Raw genomic sequence first — 20,526 nt, forward strand, 5'->3', positions numbered from 1 at the left:
CTCAGTCTCACCACTTTTTCCTACTCTGATTACCTCATTCTAACTTACAGTTTCACTTACTCTACGTGACTCCTTCTCACTCACTTTCTCTCACTTTCATCGACATACACTCTTTCACTCATGCTCAGTTACATTCAGGCACTCAATCATTCACACCCACATTTACTTACTCGCACTCATTCTTCTTTGCAGGACACTTGAATACATATGTGCTATACTATGTTTGAGCAGCTAGCTGGCTGACATGAATAAGAATTATTTATTTATTTATCTCACTTGTAAAGCGCACTTTCACCTAACAGGCATCCTGGTGCTGACAATCAAGAGTGCACAATTTGTGGATAAGAAGGAGCCCTTGTGGGTTTCCGTGAGTCAGATCAGATTCTCTTGAAGAGTTCCTTTGTCTCTGAGCCCTGCTTAACACATGTGTACAGGAGGAGCCCTATATTCATGTCCTCAATGTTTGAGACAAAAAATACTCATTGATTTCTGAACAAGAGTAAAAGCGTTAAGGTAACATGTCGTTCCTGCTTATATTTTGCATGCTTTACATAATCCTGCATTCCCTATGAGTATTTGCTTTTCCCAGAATGTTCTTACTTTTTTTCAGGCACTGCCTAATTTGAAATGAGTCCCATCCAGGTGCTTATAATGGGGCAGAATTGGGTTGTAGGTGAAGACAGTGCGAGTTTCACTCAGTGGGGCAGAAGGGTGCTCGGTGGGGATAGGATGTGGCATTATGGCCAGAGCTACCAAATTTGGAACTGGGGAACCTGGTTCAGCCTTCATGCCTTGTCCATCAGACCACTCCTGAGGGAGCACCCATGATAGACTTTAGAAGGCCCCACTAGACCGTAGAAGCCCTGGTCTCTTAGCACCAGCAGGTGAACCCTACCGGCGGCCAGTTGGGTAAACTTGAAGCCCTGTCCACCACAATTCATACCCAGGTTCACCACCAGTCTTGCGGGCAGGTCTACAAAGCAGCACACCCTAGAGCAGCAGTGGCTTTGTCACGCAGTAGTTTTCCTGCAATAATAAAAGTCTCCCACACAACCCCCACGGTTTTTGACGCATTCATAGATTTACAAGGACTTGTAATCCTGGGAATGCGGCAAAATCTTGCGCTGCCCCAGAGGAGGCATAACTAGGAGAAATATCTATTTCTCCTTGCTTTTTCCTCTTTCAAACTGTGCTTTATTCTGCAGCCCACATAGAAGGATGAAAAAGCCTCTCAAGATTGTTTAAAAACAATCTTGCATGCAAAGGCGGCACCCTTGCACCATGGGGCAAGTGTGCCTGCGTTGAAGCTAGGCTGTCGAAATGGCGCCAGTGCTGGAGGAAAAGACCGGAATGCACCATATTGGATAAATACGGCACATTCCCGCCCTTTCCCTGTGACGCTGGGCAGCGCAGCAAAGTAACTTGCTGTGCTGCCCTGCGCCACCATTCCCATAAATATGTCCCTAAGCTCACAAATAGTAAATTGACCACACTAATTATCTGTGTAAGAGCATGTATTGATAAACACAATGAGCCACTGACATTTTTCTTGGACCTTGTTGAGTTGCCAAGCACAGCAGCAGATCTAATCTTAGATGCCTTACTTGCATGCTTAGAGACACGGTTTTACTGATGAGTATTTAAAAAGTCATTTGGTTCAGCTTGTAACAGATGGTGCTTCCAATATGATAGGTAGGAAATCTGGTGTGGCAACTCTTCTGAAACTGAAATATCCACAGTTGAGTGTATGGCACTGTGCTAACCACAAGCTGGAGCTTGCTGTGGGTGATGTTTGTAAAGAAGTCGCAGGCATTAATCAGCTCAAATTTTTTTGGGATAAACTATATACCACCTACCATGCCTCTCCGAAAAATCAGAGAGAGCTTGGGGAATGTGCTCTGGAGGTAGAAGTAAGACTTCTGGCAATTGGAAAGGTGCTAGATGTACGTTGGGTGTCCACAAGTGAAAGATCTGTGAGAGCTGTTTGGAATAACTACAAAGGACTTATTAAACATTTCATGGAATCTTCCGAAGACTCAACGAGGAGTGACATTGAGCAGAGGAAATATGCTGGTTTAAACCGTTTATTAACCTCCCTGGTGTTTGTTGAAAATATGGGCATTTTATATGATGCTCTCACAGAATTGGGTGACCTATCCAGAAGGCTGCAGCGGCGTGATATGACCATATATGAGGCCGATCGTTCAATACAGATGCAGATTTTAGTGTTTGAATCAATGGCTGATGCACCTGGGCCCTTTGTTTGCTACAACTGCATTAGATGCTGCTGAACGGATGCAGTTTGCTGGTGTAGGACTGCAACAGAACAAAGGCTGTGTTAGCATCAATAGGGCACAGTTCTTTAGGAGCTTAGCAAATAACCTGAGAAAAAGGATGACAATGTCTAATGCATCAAATGTTTCTAGATGCACAACCACAAACAATGATGAAATAGAATACAAAGAGTTAGTACATAGAATGAAACTCCTACAACCAGTTTATTGGCCAGATCCAGTAGACATCTTATACGGTGAGGGAGAATTACAAAACCTTTGAAGCAGGTTGCATGTATTTGATACCAGGCAGTACATCCTTGGTTTCAGAGAGTACAAACAAAATAAAAATTGCATCTCTGAAAGCCTGAAACCATTAATGCACATTATAAACACCTTTTGTACCTCAACTGCTGAATGTGAACGGGCTTTGGTATAATGAATGATGTGCTCACACCACTGCGGAACAGAATATCAATCAATCGTCTGTCTTCTACAATGTTCATAAATATCGTGGGGCCACCTGTCATAGAATTTAAACCTGAATTTTATGTTCAGAAATGGTTAGAAAAAGGGAGGAGAAGTGCAGATGAAAGAAACTGCATGGCTCGGAGACAAATGGCTTATGATTCCACTTATAAGAGTATTTGGAATATTCTGTGATTGGAAACATGTCCCACATTGTAAATGAATTAAATATAAACAACTTATATATTAAACCTCAAATAAACATGTTTATTGATTCTTTGAATTAAATAACGTTATAAGCTGTAACTGGTCAGTGAAATGCCAAACGTTCAAAAATTGGTATGTTTTGCTATTTCTAGCCACACCTCTGACTCCGCCCACTAATCCAATCCTTTGGTTATTCCCGCCCCCTGAGTCTCCGCCCACAGTTCCCCTACTTTTTTTTCCCCACTTCGACCACTGCATCCCACCGACCTTTCTGCACTGAAATGTGACGTGCAAGAGAACGCTCTATGGAGGATGCAAAAGACATATGAAGGACACATATGCGCCCTCGATAGCAGGCCCACTGAGGATGGATGTAAATGCCCTGAGGATTGTTTGTTGTGTTTTGTTGTGCTGTTGATTTTCTATACAGCACTCGATTAAGTGACCTAACAAAATGAAATGGAGAATCGACTAAAAATACTGATCACATAGAGGAGGCGAGATATGCAGCGGCATGCGAATCAAGGATTCAATCAAAATATATTAACTTACAATTAGGGGTTCAAGGCAAACCATGGAGTAAGACCACTTAAGATGTGGAGATGTCACCACATTAAATTACAATCATAATTATGATTCTTGGTTAAAAACATTCTAGACTTAATAGACCACAAGATGCATTTATACCACCCCCGTTTCTGACCTTCAGAACCAGGGTTTCCAATAGGGGTGGTGCTATTAAGGCAGCAATGCAAAAAACCAGAGCACAATTGGAGACGAGATTTAATTGTCAATCGGACCAAATCTATTTCAGTACACTTGTGCCAAGTATATCAAAATAATTAGGAGAGCCAAAACAGAATGTCTGACTCCAAAAACAAATTCAAACCTCAGTCAAATCCGTGTGGGGAGCCAAAGTGCAGGCATGCACGATGGCCGCACTCTCATGAGGCGTGTTCACCCGAGGGTCAATCAGGGAAGCATCATGTGAATGACTGTACATGACAGCCGGGCAGTGCTGGCGATGTTACCCCAATACCCTGAGGCAAGTGGTCTTCAAACATTTTAATGCTGCGCCCTCCCAGTGGGGAAATAATTATCAGGACCCCCCAAGAAATGTTCACAATTGTTCTATTAAATCTGCAATATTTAAACATGTCTAGATTATTTAAGCATACAAGGCACCCTCTGGAACACAACCCCTGTGCAGGGACATTACCCATGTGGACAGTGTGGAGTTTGTCCCTTTACCAGGACTACCAAGGAACTCCACCTGGAAGAAGGAAAGACTGGGGTACAGAGGTCACATACAAACTGCAACACAAAGAACTGTGTATATCTTATCAAGTGTCCTTGCAATTTACAATACATGGGTATGACTACGCGCCCCGTTAAAACCAGGATAATGGAGCACCGCAGCAACATACATACGATGCGGTAGATCATCAACAAAAATGAGTACCCATTTCCTGTCCCACCCTCATGGGGCAGATGAGATGGTATGGACAATAATTAAAAGCAATACCAACTGGTCAACTGGTAAACTGTTTGAGACAGAACAAAGGTGTATTTTCCGTCTTTCCACTCAAAAGAAGGGATTGAACGATGCTATTCCTTGGTCTGAGATGCGGACCGACCACTAAGTCATATTATGGCTCCACATCAACTCGGAACAATATACGATTCGTGTATTAACCATGTCTGTCGTGTACTAACCTTTTCCCTACACTACATGACAAAGTATTATTTACAACTACTTCATACACCGCTGCATCATACATACTTTTTGACACTTTCTTGTTTTCATGACTAATTCGTAGTCTGCCTCCAATATATCTGCATACCTAAGGTATGAGGTGTTTCTCATCTACCCCTCTCTCATACACGTCCCATATGAGATATTATATATCTATATATTTTTTTATATATTTTATATCTTTTCCTCGCACACGATTTCACGTGCTACCGGCAGTGACTCGAGGACATGCAAACGTATAACCCCACGTCCAACTTTGACTACGCACTCGCATTTGCGGAGGCGCCCATTGTTCACCTACTAATTCTAATGCCACGCTTTCACATTAAGGCAGCGATGAATTGCTTATTAATAAATACCTTTCTTATTAGACACATCGTTTGTTATGTTGTGTCTTCCTATTCCTGCCGTCCACCCTCTTCTATTTCAACACAGTCAGGCAATGATCAGGGGCTAAGATGGCAGGCAACCACGCCCCCTATTCCGTCATCGCGCCCCTCTCACGCAGGGTCGCGTTCCGTGTTTCCATCTATACTTATGGCGGCCACTGCAGCATACACATACAGAGGATACGGCGGATACCTGACAGAGGAGCGTTTGCCCTCGGGCTAGTCGGTGAGTGTTGCTGATCTTCGAGCACGGTTCCACCGCATAACCCATGCTATAGTTCCCATAGTATGCATTATGTTATGTGCCAATGTTCGCTTTGGGACACACTGCCGGCCCCATATATCTGTATTTTTGGCACGCCGGTTTTATTCAGGTCCCGATTCCGCTCTACGTTCGAGTGGTCTCGCTTTCCGTGTATAGATCTCTGAATTGCCCTCATATGTCATTTTCGGTGTCCTTTTACACTCCTAGAGTCGCCGTTAACCTCGGTGAGTCTCCCCTCTCTATATCATGGGTCCCGGTTACCACATCTTGTTACCTTGTGCTTGTTGCCACTGGTTTTGACGGACTCCTACACGCTACCTACAGCGCTCATTTAGAGCATATTTATCTCTAGTGATGGACACCATTCTAGATTAGGTTGTCATCATTATCCTAGTTTGGGAAGTATTTCTAATGGTTGTCTCTCTGCCTTTCTTTCTTTCTTTCTTTCTTCCTTCTTTTTGCCTTGTTTTTAGTCGGCAACCTTTTAGTATATTGAGTTGACTCCCCCCCTTCCTCCATGTGGTTTACCCCGCTGCCTTAATTAAGGTAAGAATTACACCTCTTTTGGTGTTTCTGAAAAGCTATGGTATCACCTAGCTTGGATTATCACTTCAGACTGGGTGGTCTTTTGGTGTCTGTTTTTAAGGTGTTTGTTATATGCATATGAACTACTTAATGTTAGCTTTTTCACTATATATCTATAGCGGATTATATCCTATTGGCTGTGAAGAGGTTTCCAGCCTTATCACTTTAATTATTTTAAAACAGATGTCATACTTCTAATTGAAGCACTCGTCTTCTTTGAACTGTACTCATTTATGTCGCCTCTCTTTGTCCTCCCCATCCGCCCCCTCCCCTTTTGTCTCCCTTGTGACTTAGGTGGAAAGGAAAGGAAGGGTGATGTCCCTATTCGGGATTCCCCTTTCATCCTATTACCTCTTCCGACTCTGGAGGCTTTTTTGCATGACGCATCACATGGGGATCCATCAGCATACATCATAGGTCCTGAAGAAGTGTCGCTCGTACCTGGAGCATTTATGACACGGAACATGTCGACCTGATACACTCCATTTTTGCCACCTTGGTACCTCAAGCCCTGCTGGTGGCATCACTGTTTTTGCTGAGACCCAGCTCCAATACTGAATAAACGAAAATTCAATAGATCTTGAGCCTTTTTTACATCACTCATTCATGTTACTACACATAATGCTGATTGCCCATATACACCCTTTTCATACGGCGTTTTACAGATCAAAAGAACTCCGCCAAAGTAGCCACCAGGCCCGTTGGACATTGCAGCGCCGGTCCGACGAGGAGCGCCCTATGATGAAGCATGACACCCCTAAAAAGGTGTGTGAGGGCAACATGATCTGAAATTCAGATCTCCCAGCGACATAGAGTGTCAGGCATGCAGTGATAGCTTGCACGTATATGCCTAATATACTATAAGAGAGGAACTGGTTACCTTTAAAATGTCTCACATACACTTATTGAGGAGCATGGGTACAGGACCTCTATAAATATTAGCTCTTTTTCCCCCCTTCATTAGGTATAGATTATTTCAGCATTGCAGCTAAGTTCTGTTACCGTTTTAAAAATGCGATCAAATACATGACGTCCAACATACTATTCGGGCCAGGCAGGTCTTACTGTGGATAAAAGTATCCACAGTGTGATTATTAGAAATGGGGGGGTTTAAAAATAATATTTGGAATCCCCTTTCCTTGTAACACGTGCTCCCAGCTGGGATATAAATGACAAAAGATGTTAGTGATCGCTCCTTACATAGTGGCTGTTGCTCATTGTTTGTTCTTAAAACAAAGCACTGTTATAAGCATAAAAATACTTCTAGCCAGAACCAGGTGCCCCCTCTAGATCACTTGAGCCCCCCCCTTTGGGGGACCAACCCCCAGTTTGAAGCCCCCTGCCTGGGGCACTCGGGGGAGAAATCAAACCTGCAAGAACCAAGATCCAAGGCAAAGCTGTAGAGAATAGTGGGGAACACAGAGGACAGACGGGCGGTGCAGGCTGGCTGGATGCAGACTTGGTGCATTATGGGCTCTCAAAAACCACCTGGTGGATCCAGGTTCCAGAACAGGAGGAAGCACAGCCTGAAGCGGGACCCGCAGGCTCTGACTACAGATGAAGCAGAAGCCGCACCCCCCTATCGACTGACTGCAGTGGCAATTGGTGACATTTGAAAGAGGTGGGGTGTAAAAGTTGGGTGTAAGTGCTACATCGCAAGCTTGAGAAGTGCACAAACTGGACCAACAGAAAGGGTTTTTGCTAGGTGGGTTCTTCTGCACAATGAAATATTGATTAGTTCAACAGAATCAGTGTGTACACCAGGAGCTGGGGAGCTTTGCGGTGCTATCATACCTGAGTGGACACAAGAGCCTCTTGTATAGTGTATATTGTGTACGCACATGAGGTCTTTTCAGACTTCTAAAACTCTCTAGTTAGACCTAGAAATGTGCTTTCCACCTCTCATGATGACTCTCATGTATAAACCACCAATCAGGTCCGCACTGTAGTAACTGCTAGGCTAGTTGAGAGCTGGGTGGCTGGCTGCGTGACACACGAGAGTTGCTAAGCTGCAGTTTCCTTCCTGCGAAGACAGGGGCCGCTGCATTCCTCATGAGAAGTCCCCTTCTCAGTCCACATTGCCTTCTGCTATTTTCAATTCATGAAGCTTCTCGTTTATAGTCAGATTATGGCAGAGTTTGATCTCATCTCCGTTGCCATATAAACGCACACTGCCAGCATTAAACTGAAACAAACACCGGAGCTCAACAGTGATCACGAAGCAGATCGAGCGATAGGAAGCGCTGCTCGTGTTCAAGGGGGCGAGGAAGATAATGGAAAGTCTCATAGACAAAGAGTGCTTGAGCTGACAACTTTATTTTCCATTTTTGATTATAAATGGAAAGAATGTGGAGGTTCCGGCGACTATAGTTCTCTACTGTAAAAATATGTATGCATGTAGCACACGAGGCGAACAGAGGGTTCAAGGAAAATACAATTGAAAAAAGCACTACGCGCTGTTTGAGTCTCTTGAATCTGCACACCAGCAACCCCCGAAGCCCTTCGAAGGTGTGCCACGGGGGAGTCTGTGTGTGCCAGCTTGGCTGTTTCCGGCCCCAAGGCGGAATCTCTTTGGACCCATTGGTCCTGCACCGTTGTAGGAGGGGAGAGGCCCTACCGCAGCAGTGCTGAGGGGACAAAGGCGGACTTATGGTCCTACTATAGACAAAAGCGACCAGCACGCTGAGCTGCAACCATGTGTATGGGGGCCCTCTGTCACTCAGTGCCCTCCAGCAGACGACAAAGGGCAAGTTGCCAAGGTCTTCCTTCCTCAACTACAGAAAGTTTAAAATGTTCTTCTAACACTCCAGCATGTTGGAAAGTATTGTTAAAGATGCAAACAACTTGTGAAAACATTTGACAAGATTACTGCTTGCAGAACTAAAAAAACACAAAAACGTTTATCAAGAAAGCTGTCTTGCAAAAATGTTTTTAATATAGAAAACGTCTGCGGCAAGCGACCTGGTCAAAGTTAAAAAATGTGCTTATTGGACCTTGCCAACCGAACTCAACTTCCACTTGGTTAGTGCCTAGGTGTGTGCTGTTATGCAGGAGCATAGGAGACACTAACATTCTGGGGGGGGGGGGGGGAGGGGGGGACAGGGACAACCTTCTGGGCTTTCCAGTTACCCTATACAAATTACCCGTTGTGTGAGACCGTACGCCCGTTAAACAAATACAATCGCATAGTTTTGAAGTGAAATATTGAAAAAGGCAGGCATGTAGTCACAGTTTGCAAGTATGCTTTATTGGTATTTACATTCACATAGTAATTAGACCAAATGTGAAAAAACATGTATATGAATCTTGCCTCTTCATGCACCAAGCAAACAAAGGTCAACGACTTCGGGTTGGGGCGTCATCTTTTCGAGTGCATTATGCTTTGAAAAGTACCTGCTGCTGCATTCCTGGTCTCCAGCAATTGTCAGGCAACAATAAAAATGTTAACATAACTCCGGTGATTAATGTTCTTCATTGAGAGAGATTGAAGGTTTGGCTAGTGGAATTTTTGACTCATGGTAAGGTAGCCACAGTGGGTTAATACGCCTGCTGCAAAGAAAGTGTACCATGCAGATTACAACGTGCATATGATGTAAATAGGTCAGTGTATTTCTGCTTTTGTCTGAGAGATTCTTTTGTTACTTACAGTTTATAAGTTAAAATCCTAACAGAACAGTGAGCTATTAACCGCCATCAAAGACCTACATGAAATCCTAATGTTGGAAAATGGTTTCATTTGGATAGAAATCAATTCTGATTATTAAAGAGAACCCCAAACCATGGTGTTACTGAAAAGTCCTATATCCACAAGTAAGGGCACACAGATATTTGTGAGAAAAAGAAAGCTTCATTAAAATATAAAGCATCGATCAGCCCGCGATCAAGACCGTGACCAACTAATGATAATAAATAATAATAATTCCATTATTAAAGCGTCTAGTTACACCACACGGTGTGTCCCTGCGCTAGGATTAAAAAAAAAACAGAGGAAAAGAAAGAGGGAGCAGCTAAAAAAGCGGGAACAAAGGTTATTAAAGAAAAGGCATACAGTGAGTCCAATTTAGGGAGGAAATAACTAGGATTTAGGCCTTTGCGAAAGATGCTTTCAGTGGGTTCGGCTTTCAGAGTCAGTGGTAAAGTATTCCACTTTTTGGCAACCTGATAGCTGAAGGATCGTGCCCCCATTCTGGCCCTTTTAAATTTCGGTACTCGGACCAGGTGGGATCTCGTCGATCAAGGATTGTGGACAGGACTATAGGAGGTTATTATAGGGTGGAAATAACTAGGACCTCTTTTCTAGAGAATTCTGTGTCAGTAATACATAGCTTTGCAGGTGATCCTGTTTTCCGCTGGCAGCCAGAGGAGGGTAGCCAGAGCTTTAGACAATCTTTACACAAACTAGACCCCACGTTCCAACCTTGCCTATTGCATCATAGCCCCACAACTGCTACACGAGCCCTGTTCCCAGAGGCATTAGTTACGTTTTAAATTCTGAGTGTGTGCAATTCCAAACCAAGCACTCTTAAACTGTACTGTCTACAGGCATGGATGACATGAAAATCCTGCACCTTGTATACCTAAGTCTTATGTAACATTTCCTATACACTGATTTACACGCTTATGATTGATTATCTCTGTGTAGTGTGTGTGATGTAAAGTGCTCAGACACTCTACACTGCTATGAGCGGCACTATATAACTAATTAAATGCATTTGAGGGAGTGATAATGTAGACTTAAGGGGCATTGTTAAAGGGTGGTAGTGAGGGAATCCGTGGCTGAGCTGGGTTGTTGAATACCAAGGTTGTCTACTCGATTTCGGCTCCTGGCTCTTTTATCCACCAACATATTCTCCATTCACATTTTCTCACTCCTACAGGTTCTTTCTCATCTTTGCTTTCTTCCTTTTCACTGTTTTCCATATTTCCCTTCCACCTTCTGCCCGCATCCTTTGATGCCTTTCTCTTTCTTGTTCTGTTTTACAGTCTGACGGTTTAAAACATGTACCTGTCTCTAAAAAAGAATGTGGTTGGGCTCCACCTGCAGCAACCAGCTTAAATGAAGCATCCTTAGGTTGCAGCCCACGAAGGAAATGCCAGAGTGGCTAGTCTGACCCTTTCTGCATTTTATCTCCTGCCTAAAGAGCAGATACACAATTTCTCTCCTTTCTGCAAGACACAAGGCCCCAGCCTTTTCCTTCCCCATCGCGTAGCACAGAAACATTACATATGACCAAAAATAAGGGCCACAGGGTCAACCTCATCTCGGAGCCCCTTTCTACCCAAAACCTTCTCCCAAGTTTACTGTTCTTACTCAGCACAACTGACTCTGGCGTTAATCCGCGCACATTTTAATATATCTTCTCCTAGCCTTGTTACTTCTGATGGGATGCTTACATTACTATTTCCATCAGAGTGAATGCTGCGTCAGAGCATCACCAGCTACCAGTCTCTTGTCTGTGAATTGTTGGAGGGTTCCACTAGTAAAACATGCTTGCCAACTGCACTGTGTACAGCTTCTGCTCTTTCTCATTCATGCCTCCCTCCATGTACCCTCCCTGGTATGCAAGAATATAGAGCCTCCACAGGCAGGACTTGTTGCCTGCACAGAATGCCATCCTTTTCGCATTGACGGTATTTCTAAAGTGCGCACATAATTGAAAGGCAACAGAGTGCTGTACATGTTCAAAGGCAGAACTCCAACCAGAAAGTGAATCTGGGTGGGAGATCCTGGGTTCTGCAAAAGGAGGTGGACTCTTTACTGTGTTGTGATGTAGTGTTCTTTGAAAATATGCATCTTCAGCTCCTTCCTAACTTGGAGCATCCTTGGGGTTGTCCTTATGGATACAGGGATGTAATTACAGACCCTGATTGTGTGGATGGGGAAGGTCTGTTTCCTCGTTGTTTTACTGGTTCTTGCACGTCTTTGTCCCCCTGAATGAAGGTGTCTGAATATGTCGTGACTGGCCCGTTGATGACTTTGCATTGTCTATTAGATGTGACCTCCATGACTGGGCCCAATACGGCAGATGAGCCCCTCAGCAGTGATGTGTACTGAACTTACAACTGTCTGCTGAGTTTGCACCCCGATATGCAATCCTGAATTAGTCATGCTGACCCCACTTGTTGACAAGTGAATTCCACAGATTGCATTCTTTGAGAACCATTATCCCTATGTCATCCTGGACTCAGCTTCATGACTAGAGCTGTGACACTCCTAGCTGCCAATTGGCCACAGGTCAAATGTAGGCCCTTTAGGCCATTCTGGATTTTTGGCCCACTGTACTTGGCATGCCTGGATTTCAATGTCCATGCCTATAAGAAAGCGTAAAACTACAAGTTCGAGAATGCAAAGGGCTGCTGGCTAAAGAGTAACAACCGGCTGATGACCTCTTCTATGATTCTTTTCCACTTGGAGATTTAACAATTAAAGTCACTCTGCTAAAAATCTAATTTGTACAGTCTTCAAAAGCATAGTTTTTCTTTGAAAGTCCACGTGAGTCTCCCTAATTCAAGAAGACCCACAGCTGTCACAGACAAACACAAAGAAATAGCATAGAGGGCATGTGGTGCTAAAGCACTTTGCACACATTTTATCAATAAGATGCCCTAGCAAGCCTCAGATTTCTAAAGGTGGACGGGACACCAACTGGTGCCCTGGGATCATAAGGGCTACTCACATTTCAAATGTTGGTGCAATACTGTGAGTAAATCTCTTACACTTTTGGTGACTCACAAACACAAGCACAGCAGGCCTCAGTGGGAAAATTGGGCTTTTGAGTAGGGAACATTGTCAGGCCATTATTGGTATAGACTTTATAATGGGGCCACTTGGCATGCCTGCAAAGAGGGCCCTCCTATTTCTATCCGGGTTCAGAGTGGTACTGCCAGAATAAGCATGGCTTACCTTTGATGATATTATAGAGTCCTCTGGTAACATTAGAGACACAGCTGTCAGGCTTTCCCTTTTCCTGACTTTTCTCTCAGGTGTATTAGTCCACTTGATTAAGCTAATGCAGTGCAATACTACATATCCTAGAATGCATTATTGTGCTTAAGGAAAGTCAAATAGCATTTTTTTGCCTGATACAGTGTCATCTGGCACCTTTACTAGGCTTCATTGGTGAAGTGGGAAGTCACAGGGAAAGTGCCCTATGCAGTCTGTGATTCCTCATTTCAAGCCACAGCTCCCACCTGAGCCAACTGTGATCTGCAACTGCTGTGCTCAACCCCACGGTCAGGCTCTGATAATACTTCAGTTTGTGAGGCTTGGACATTCAAAACACAATAAGCAGGAAGCTTTGGTCGAAGTGGAGAAAAAAATGTAGGAGAACTGTGGGCGGAGAATCAGAGGCTGAGAATAACCGGAGATTTGGGTCTGTGGGCGGAGACAGAGGTGTGGCCAGAAAGAGCAGCACTTCACTGACCAGTTACAATGTATTAAGTTATTGAATTCAACCAATAGATACACAAGACAAATAGGCTTAAAAGTGGAATCACAAGCCATTTGTTTCCGAGCCATGCAGTGTCTGTCATCAGCACTTCTCCTCCCTTTTGTCACAAGAGCAGGTCAAACATGAATGTCAAAATATCCTAGTTTGCAAATGTTTTCCACTTAATTATGGCTGTATCATATTTGTCACATAATACAGCATGCGCTGCATAATCTAACAATTTCAACAAAAAAAATGTTTGTAGCTCAAACAGATCAAAAATTACTAAACAAAATTGATTTATGTTGCTGCGAAGTGGAGGGCCCTTTGCAAAGGTTGACTGGTCACCTTTCTCACTGCTGCATTTGTATATTACACAGGTACTAATGAGGGAAAATCTTTGCAAAGGCTATTCGTATATATAAAAATGTCAAAATAATAAAGTATCATAAAATGTACTGCATTACCCTGCAGCCTTGCTTTTGCTGCATAATTTAGTCAACACTCCGACATATTTTGTCCTCCATTGCTGCATAATTGCAGTGGCTCGAAAGCAGGTAGCACATGTTAAAAGTGCTTGTACATGAAGCAGAGAGACCATGAACTTTGCAAACTTAGTTTGGTGTGCAAGCAAATCCTGCATTGCCGATCCCTGTTGAGTTGCACTACTACTGCTGAAAAAGGCCAATGGAGGTACCAACGGGTGAGGTGGACTGGCCCCAAGGGTCTTGTGACCTCAATGACAGAGTAACTGTCTCTCTAGGGTGTGCTGTTTTGTAAGCCTGCCTGCCTGCCAGACAGGAGGTGAACTTCAGTATGGATAGTGGTGGACAGGCCTTCAAGGTTAACCAACACTTGCCACAGCTAGGGTCCACCTGCTGGTGCTAAGACACCAGGGCTTCTAAGGTCTGGCAGGGCCTTCTAACGCCTAGCACAGGAATATGCTTTGTCAGGTGAGTGGTCTGGTGGACTGTTCATGAAGGATGAACCTGCTTCTCTAGTTCCAAATCTGGCAGCTCTGGCCAGAGTGCCCTACTGAGAGAAACTCGCACTACCATCAGCTACAACCCAATTGTAGTAAAAAAGTCATAACATCCTGGAAAAATCAAACACTCATCGAGAATGCAAGGATACGAAATGTAAGCAGAACAGCATGGTCGCCTGAACATGTTTACACTCATTATTCAGAAATCAGTGAGTGATTTTGCCTAAAAAGTTCAGAACCTGACTACAGGGCCTGGAAAGCACCTGTTTCAATGTCCATTGCTTATATCCTTACAAAACGTAAGCAGCATGGTTTAAGAAGACCACTTCCCAGAGCCGTGGTACACATTTTATAAAATAAAATAATTAAAATAGTTGAAAAGTATCACATTAATCGTAATAATTGCAGCTTAATGGGACAATAGGTAGATATTAACCTGCACTCTTTTGGACCTGTGCTGCAACAAACAGAGGCTCCGCTTGAGCTATATAATGCTTTCAAAAGTGAAAGGACACAACACGAGAGGAAAGGAACAAAGAGAGCAGCCAGCAGCACCCCTCCTACTTCCCGCCCCCTCTTGTTGTGACTATTTGTTACCACCCGCTACCTTATTCTCCCTATCAGGCTGCCCTGCCACCTGCCATTAAAATGAATAGAGTTCTGTGAACTCCTCCAAAGGCTGTTGTATAAAGCACCCGAAAAGAAGCCTTATCCACGGCAATTTTAACTGGGCACACCCTCTGCCATGATGTCACTGTTGTAGCTTGCGCCTGCAGATCGAAGAAGACCTTGCAGGGCGGGAACATGGCCTGCAACTCAATTCAAATTATGCACTAGACAAGAGTAATATCCTGCCTGAAAAAAAGTAATAACATCCTGGAAAAATCAAACAGTCATCGGGAATGAAAGGATACGAAATGTAAGCAGAACAGCATGGTCGCCTTAACATGTTTACACTCATTATTCAGAAATCAGTGAGTGATTTTGCCTAAAAAGTTCAGGACATGACTACAGGGCCTGGAAAGAACCTGTTTCAAGGTCCATTGCTTATATCCTTACAAGAGCCGTGGTACACATTTTATAAACTAAAATAATTAAAACAGTTGAAAAGGATCACATTAAATGTTTTCCACTCCACGCCATCAACCAGATATTGCAGTCCTTCCAGGAATAGTGCACTTACCCACCCTGGGCCAAAAATGTTGCTCATAGAGAGAAGATAACAAGCATTGAAAATGCAATAGGTCTCACCTTTGATTAAGTTAAAGCCATTTGCTTTGCTAATGGTATTGTATAGCAAAGCAAATGGCTTTAAGTTAATCAAAGGCGAGACCTATTGCATTTTCAATGCTTGTTGGCATTGCACTGCTGAATAACAGAGACTTGCTGTTATCTAACTTAATGTTGCCCTAAGAAGAATGGGGAAAAAATAGACCTGTGTGGGTGCGATGTACCCCGAGAAAATATATCTCTCAATAGCACTTCCAAACTTTAGGTGGATCAGGGGACAGTGTCAACCTCAAATCATGAGCTAATGTGTCCAAGAGAGAAGCTTCAAAACAGCATTTCAAATGCAGGCTGCTGCTGGGCTGCGCAGTCTCGGAAATCTGGCGCAGACTCAAATATCGCGTGTAACGTGACACAAACTTAAAAAAAACCTCTGCACGGCATTTGACGAGCACTGCCTCTGAGCCCTGGCAGAGGCAGGGCCTATTCTCATTCAAACCTGTGATATATGCACCGGCGGGGCAGCACACCTGCGCCCTTATCTTAACATTAGGCCCTTCTTTGCCATTAGCTGGGCAGAGGGCTGAATTACGCTCTCGGAGCAGGAATGCACGCATTACATTTGTGCCTGGGTCATGATCCCGCATTTGCCTGCGCGAGGCCATTCACTGCAAAATTAAATTCATTTTCAGATTTCATCACGAGGAAGGACGCCGCTCGATTCCCAGGCAAGGGTCGCGGCCGGCGCAGGATGACCTTCTGGCCTGGACACCGCTTAGCTCCAGAGGGGTCACCGGGCCTCCTGACTAGGACCGCTACATCTCTTATCTGTTGCTAGGCGCAGTATTATTCGTCACGTGACTTGCGGTATAGGGGACAATGCATAGAAAAAGGAAGCTCCCGGATAAAGCGAGTTGAGGTGCCTGCGATATCCCGGGAAAAACAGTGGACGGGACGGGGAGAGTCAGCCATTCAGTGGCACCAGCAAGGGATAGAACGTAGGGATGGTTTAAATAAATTAATTTCAAAAACATGCCAAATGGGAAGGGGATTAGGTGGGGGAAGCAACTCGGAGAGCAAGTGTAAGGGGAGAGCAACTCACAAGAAAGAGAGTAAACGAGCGGCCGCGAATGTGAAAGTAATCATGGTCAAGCACGGCGTGAGCGCCCGCGCACATGCACTGCAGCTCTAGGCTGGCCTGGTAGCACTTTTTGGAGCCCTCTCAATAAGTCGCGCCAGACCAGCGCATGCGCTGGGTCAGGCGAGACCTAAAAAGAAGTAGGGCTTCACTGGCAAACTATGTAACCCCACTGACGGTATGCCTCACAAAGAACGAGAAATGCAACACAAAACAAGCATGGTACCGCAAAGGCAGCCGCGTGTTTATTTTCGCAAGTGAAAGCGCGGTGCGAAAATAAACACGCGGCTGACTTGGCCAAAGCCTAATGTGAAGAAAAAAGTGCTGTTAACGAGCAATGAAATCACTGCTGTGTAACGCCAGCCTCCGGGGACAGGAGATGTGTACGCGTACGGAGTGCACATCTCCTGTCCGTACGTGTGCATATCTACTGTCCGCGCGTGCCATCTCCTGTGTCCCTTCGGCACAGAAAGCGGCAACAATAGATCTTGCTAAGGCGTGCAGTGCGCATGCGCTGCATCGCTAGGCGAGACCTAAAAAGTAGGGGAATACTGTATACTGTCAATCCCGCCCACTTCGATCACTGGCGGGATGACGTGGATAAAGTGGAGCGTCAGCAAACAGCCAGCACTTGGATGATGGAAAACACCCATTACCATAAGGACAATAAAAGCACTGACAATGCCGAAAAACATCAACGGATGAAGGATAAACAAAAATGCTAGGTTAGTGGTAGATTGCCAGTCCAAGGGCTTGGACGGCATCCAACACTTGCTGCATGAGTAGTGCTGCCTAGACCAATAATGTATTCCCAATTCCCAAACCTTGCTTGTTATTCAAAGGGTCCTGCTGACCTTAGGCAGCTGTGGTAGTGAGGTGAGAAGGAATTCATGCAGGGGTGCAGCAGAACAAAGGGCACATGGTGGGTGGCCTCTCTGACTGGAGGCAGGTCACAGGTCAAGTGCAGGGTTTGCTAATGGCCCTGCAAATCACGGAAGGGAGAGGGAAAATTATTTTGTCCATTTGCCCCCCCACTCTTGCCCCCATATCTCCCCACTCTAAAATCTGGGGGATATATCCCCCACGTCCCCCACACTTCCTATGCCCATGCTGATATGCAAAAATCACATGATAACTCGGGCAGCAGGAACATCGTGGCAGAGTTTATCGTCTGCTGGCAGCGTCGCACCCGGCTGCAGGTCCTGGAAACAAGGCACTTTATCTAACCTGTCAAGTTGGAGGATGTTTGCCCTCAATCTGGCAACTCTCTTGGGAAGCAGTTCAATATCTCATGCATAGTATCCTGTGATTCTAGGCAAACGCTTGGCCTCCTGGTGCCTAAAAATATCGGACCGTGTGTAATGCAGCCAGGGCGCTCATGTAATGCACACCAATACCTTTGGTTTGAGTTTGCAAACTAAACACCACGAGTCAGCTCAAATGCACGGAAATCCTCCACAAAACGTAATAATTGCAGCTTAATGGTTCAATAGGTAAATATTAACCTGCATTATTTTGGACCTGTGCTGCAACAAACAAGGGCTCCGCTCAGGGCGGGACTGGCTACTGGGCGGTTTTTGCTGGGGTGGCAGGGTGGGGCCCAGGTTCACTGCAGAGGGGCTGTTTTTATTGCTGGGGAGCTGCAGGAGCTTCCAAAAGAACAATGCAAAACAAATAGCTTTAAAGCCTACTTTTTAAAACATTTGTTTTGCATTGTTTATGAAGGAAAGCCCGGTAGCCAGTCCGGCCCTGGCTCCGCTTGAGCTACATAATGCTTTCAGAAGTGAAAGCACACAACTCGAGAGGAAAGGAACGAAGTGAGCAGCCAGCAGCACCCCTCCTAAGGCTCACCCCCTCTTGTTGTGACTATTTGTTACCACCCGCTACCTCATTCTCCCTCTCAGCCTGCCCTGCCGCCTGCCATTGAAATGAATAGAGTTATGTGAACTCCTCCAAAGGCCGTTGTGTAAAGCACCCGAAAAGAAGCCTTATCCACTGCATTTTAACTAAGCACACCCTCTGCCATGATGTCACTGTTGTAGCTTGTGCCTGCAGGTCGAAGAAGTCCTCGCAGGGCGGGCACATGGGCAGCAGGATATCTGCTGTTTATCACATCCACCCCATTAAAAGTAAGAAAGCACTCAGCACTTAGTCATTTCTTTCAGCTGCTTGGCATGGTTTAATTTTCTCCTTGCATCTCCCCTCAGAATGGTAGCGCAATGCTCCTTGTGCCCATAATCACCATCCGCCTCTGCCTGACAGTGCAGGCTATTGCGAACAGGACAATCCCGGGTTATTTGCAGCTTTTCAATACTACCTACTGCATCCTTCCAGCTTGGGCACTCGACACTGACAACTCCACACACAGACCTTAGTATAACACATCTTTATTCACCTGACAGTAACTGCAAACTCAACATTCTAAACCTGCCTTCTTTGCATTCCGCTGTAACACTTACGTCACAGATCTATAGAGTCCATCAGGAGTCAAAAGTGTTCCATCATTGCTTACTCGCAAGACACTACAATACCTGCTGGGATGCTTGATGCTGTCATATGCTCATATATGGAGACTGCACTACGGGACAGGATCCATTAACCCCATTAAGCACTGCTGGGAGATGTCAGCCTTTGTGAACGTTATAAAACATGTTCTGATGACAATCTATTTAACTACCCAGAGTGTGTCTATGTCCCCAGAAAGTAGGGTGTAGAATGTACCAGACAGCATCAAACATCAGAGGGAAATGAGGATGACCTTGAGTGAGAGAGACAAACAGCATACCCAAGTCTTCTGCAGCATAGCTCTCTCTGGTGTTATGTCTGTTTGCAGTACAGCTAGGCACAGAGACTGTCCAATGATAGAATGAACCACTAATCAGAGAAGGTACATGCTGAATTCAGCTATTAATGAAAAACACCTAATATTCAAAGTAAACATTTAATAAGTACAATATATTAAGCTAACAGAAAACAAAGCCAGTAATTTGCAAACTCAGGAAATGTACTGAGTCTCATCTGAGCAGTGAAGTGAAAAATGGAAAGCACAGCAATATGACAAAGCCATAGTCCAAACAGCAAGGTCAGCACAACAGGTAAGGATGTTGAGGGAAGATAAAGTGTAAACCCACTAATAAGTCAAAACAGAATGTGAAGAGCAAGATCACAGTAACAGACCTATAGGTCAGAATACCAAGGAAGTGTAAAAGGGGAAAATTACAAAGACGAGGGATGGGAATAGATGAACGAACTAGTGATAAGTAAAAAGCCTGTTCAACACAAGTGTTGACAGACAGCTTCCTAATGTCTTCATGGTTTTTTAATACTGCTGGTGTCTGCCGTGACACAGAAACCCCACCCTTGACCCAGGCTGGCTTGTTCCCTACACAGCCGCAGCTGCCGTAGGCTGGTCCCAGGCAGATATGCCTCACATGTGTTCTCATAGCCATCCTCTAATTCCTGATTCTTTGATGATTCCTGACAAAAGGTGATTCTCTGTGGTCTGGTCATGCCTCCTATCTGTGCACGTCAGACAGCAGGAGGGAAAAGGTGGGACACTCATTCAAATGAATCTCGAGTTAGTGGCTCCAGGGAGCAATTCATTGATATCCTGCCTTGCTCTCTGCAGTCCCCCTTCAGTGATGATGCCCAGGATGGTGACCCACGTCTGGTAGATGGACCTAAAGCTGCCTGCTGTCAGCTGGTAGTGCCGTTCCAGCCCCAATGATAACTTCAGACAGTCAGTCCTCCTGTGATACGGGGGACAGTGGCTTGGACTCTGAGAGAGAAGACTGTGCCCACAG

At 44.8% G+C, this 20,526-nt stretch overlaps 1 protein-coding gene and 1 long non-coding RNA gene across 13 annotated transcripts in view; one reads left to right on the forward strand and one right to left on the reverse strand.

The window, feature by feature from the left end:
- The window catches only part of LOC146829431 (uncharacterized), a 43,434-nt gene extending 38,289 nt beyond the window's left edge, over positions 1-5,145 (reverse strand). Inside the window, exon 1 of the long non-coding RNA XR_014962257.1 lies at positions 5,064-5,145. This is a non-coding gene — a long non-coding RNA (uncharacterized LOC146829431). The remainder of the gene's footprint in view (positions 1-5,063) is intronic.
- Positions 5,146-5,147: 2 nt separating this feature from the next.
- LOC146829432 (uncharacterized) overlaps positions 5,148-20,526 on the forward strand; it is an 83,512-nt gene continuing 68,133 nt past the window's right edge. For 5 of the 12 annotated variants that reach the window (XR_014962246.1, XR_014962248.1, XR_014962247.1 and 2 more), the window contains exon 1: positions 5,148-5,319. Coding sequence is in view for 1 of the 12 variants with exons in the window: in XM_085608117.1 (XP_085464243.1) it covers positions 5,163-5,319 (157 nt within the window). In the remaining 11 variants the exon portion in view is untranslated. Of the gene's footprint in view, positions 5,320-5,831; positions 5,905-6,237; positions 6,520-20,526 lie in introns of those variants that run through there. The other 7 variants (XR_014962252.1, XR_014962255.1, XR_014962256.1 and 4 more) reach the window with 6 other exon arrangements.

The sequence above is a fragment of the Triturus cristatus genome, chromosome 5_2 (assembly GCF_964204655.1).
Source record: "Triturus cristatus chromosome 5_2, aTriCri1.1, whole genome shotgun sequence".
Lineage (NCBI taxonomy): Eukaryota > Metazoa > Chordata > Amphibia > Caudata > Salamandridae > Triturus > Triturus cristatus.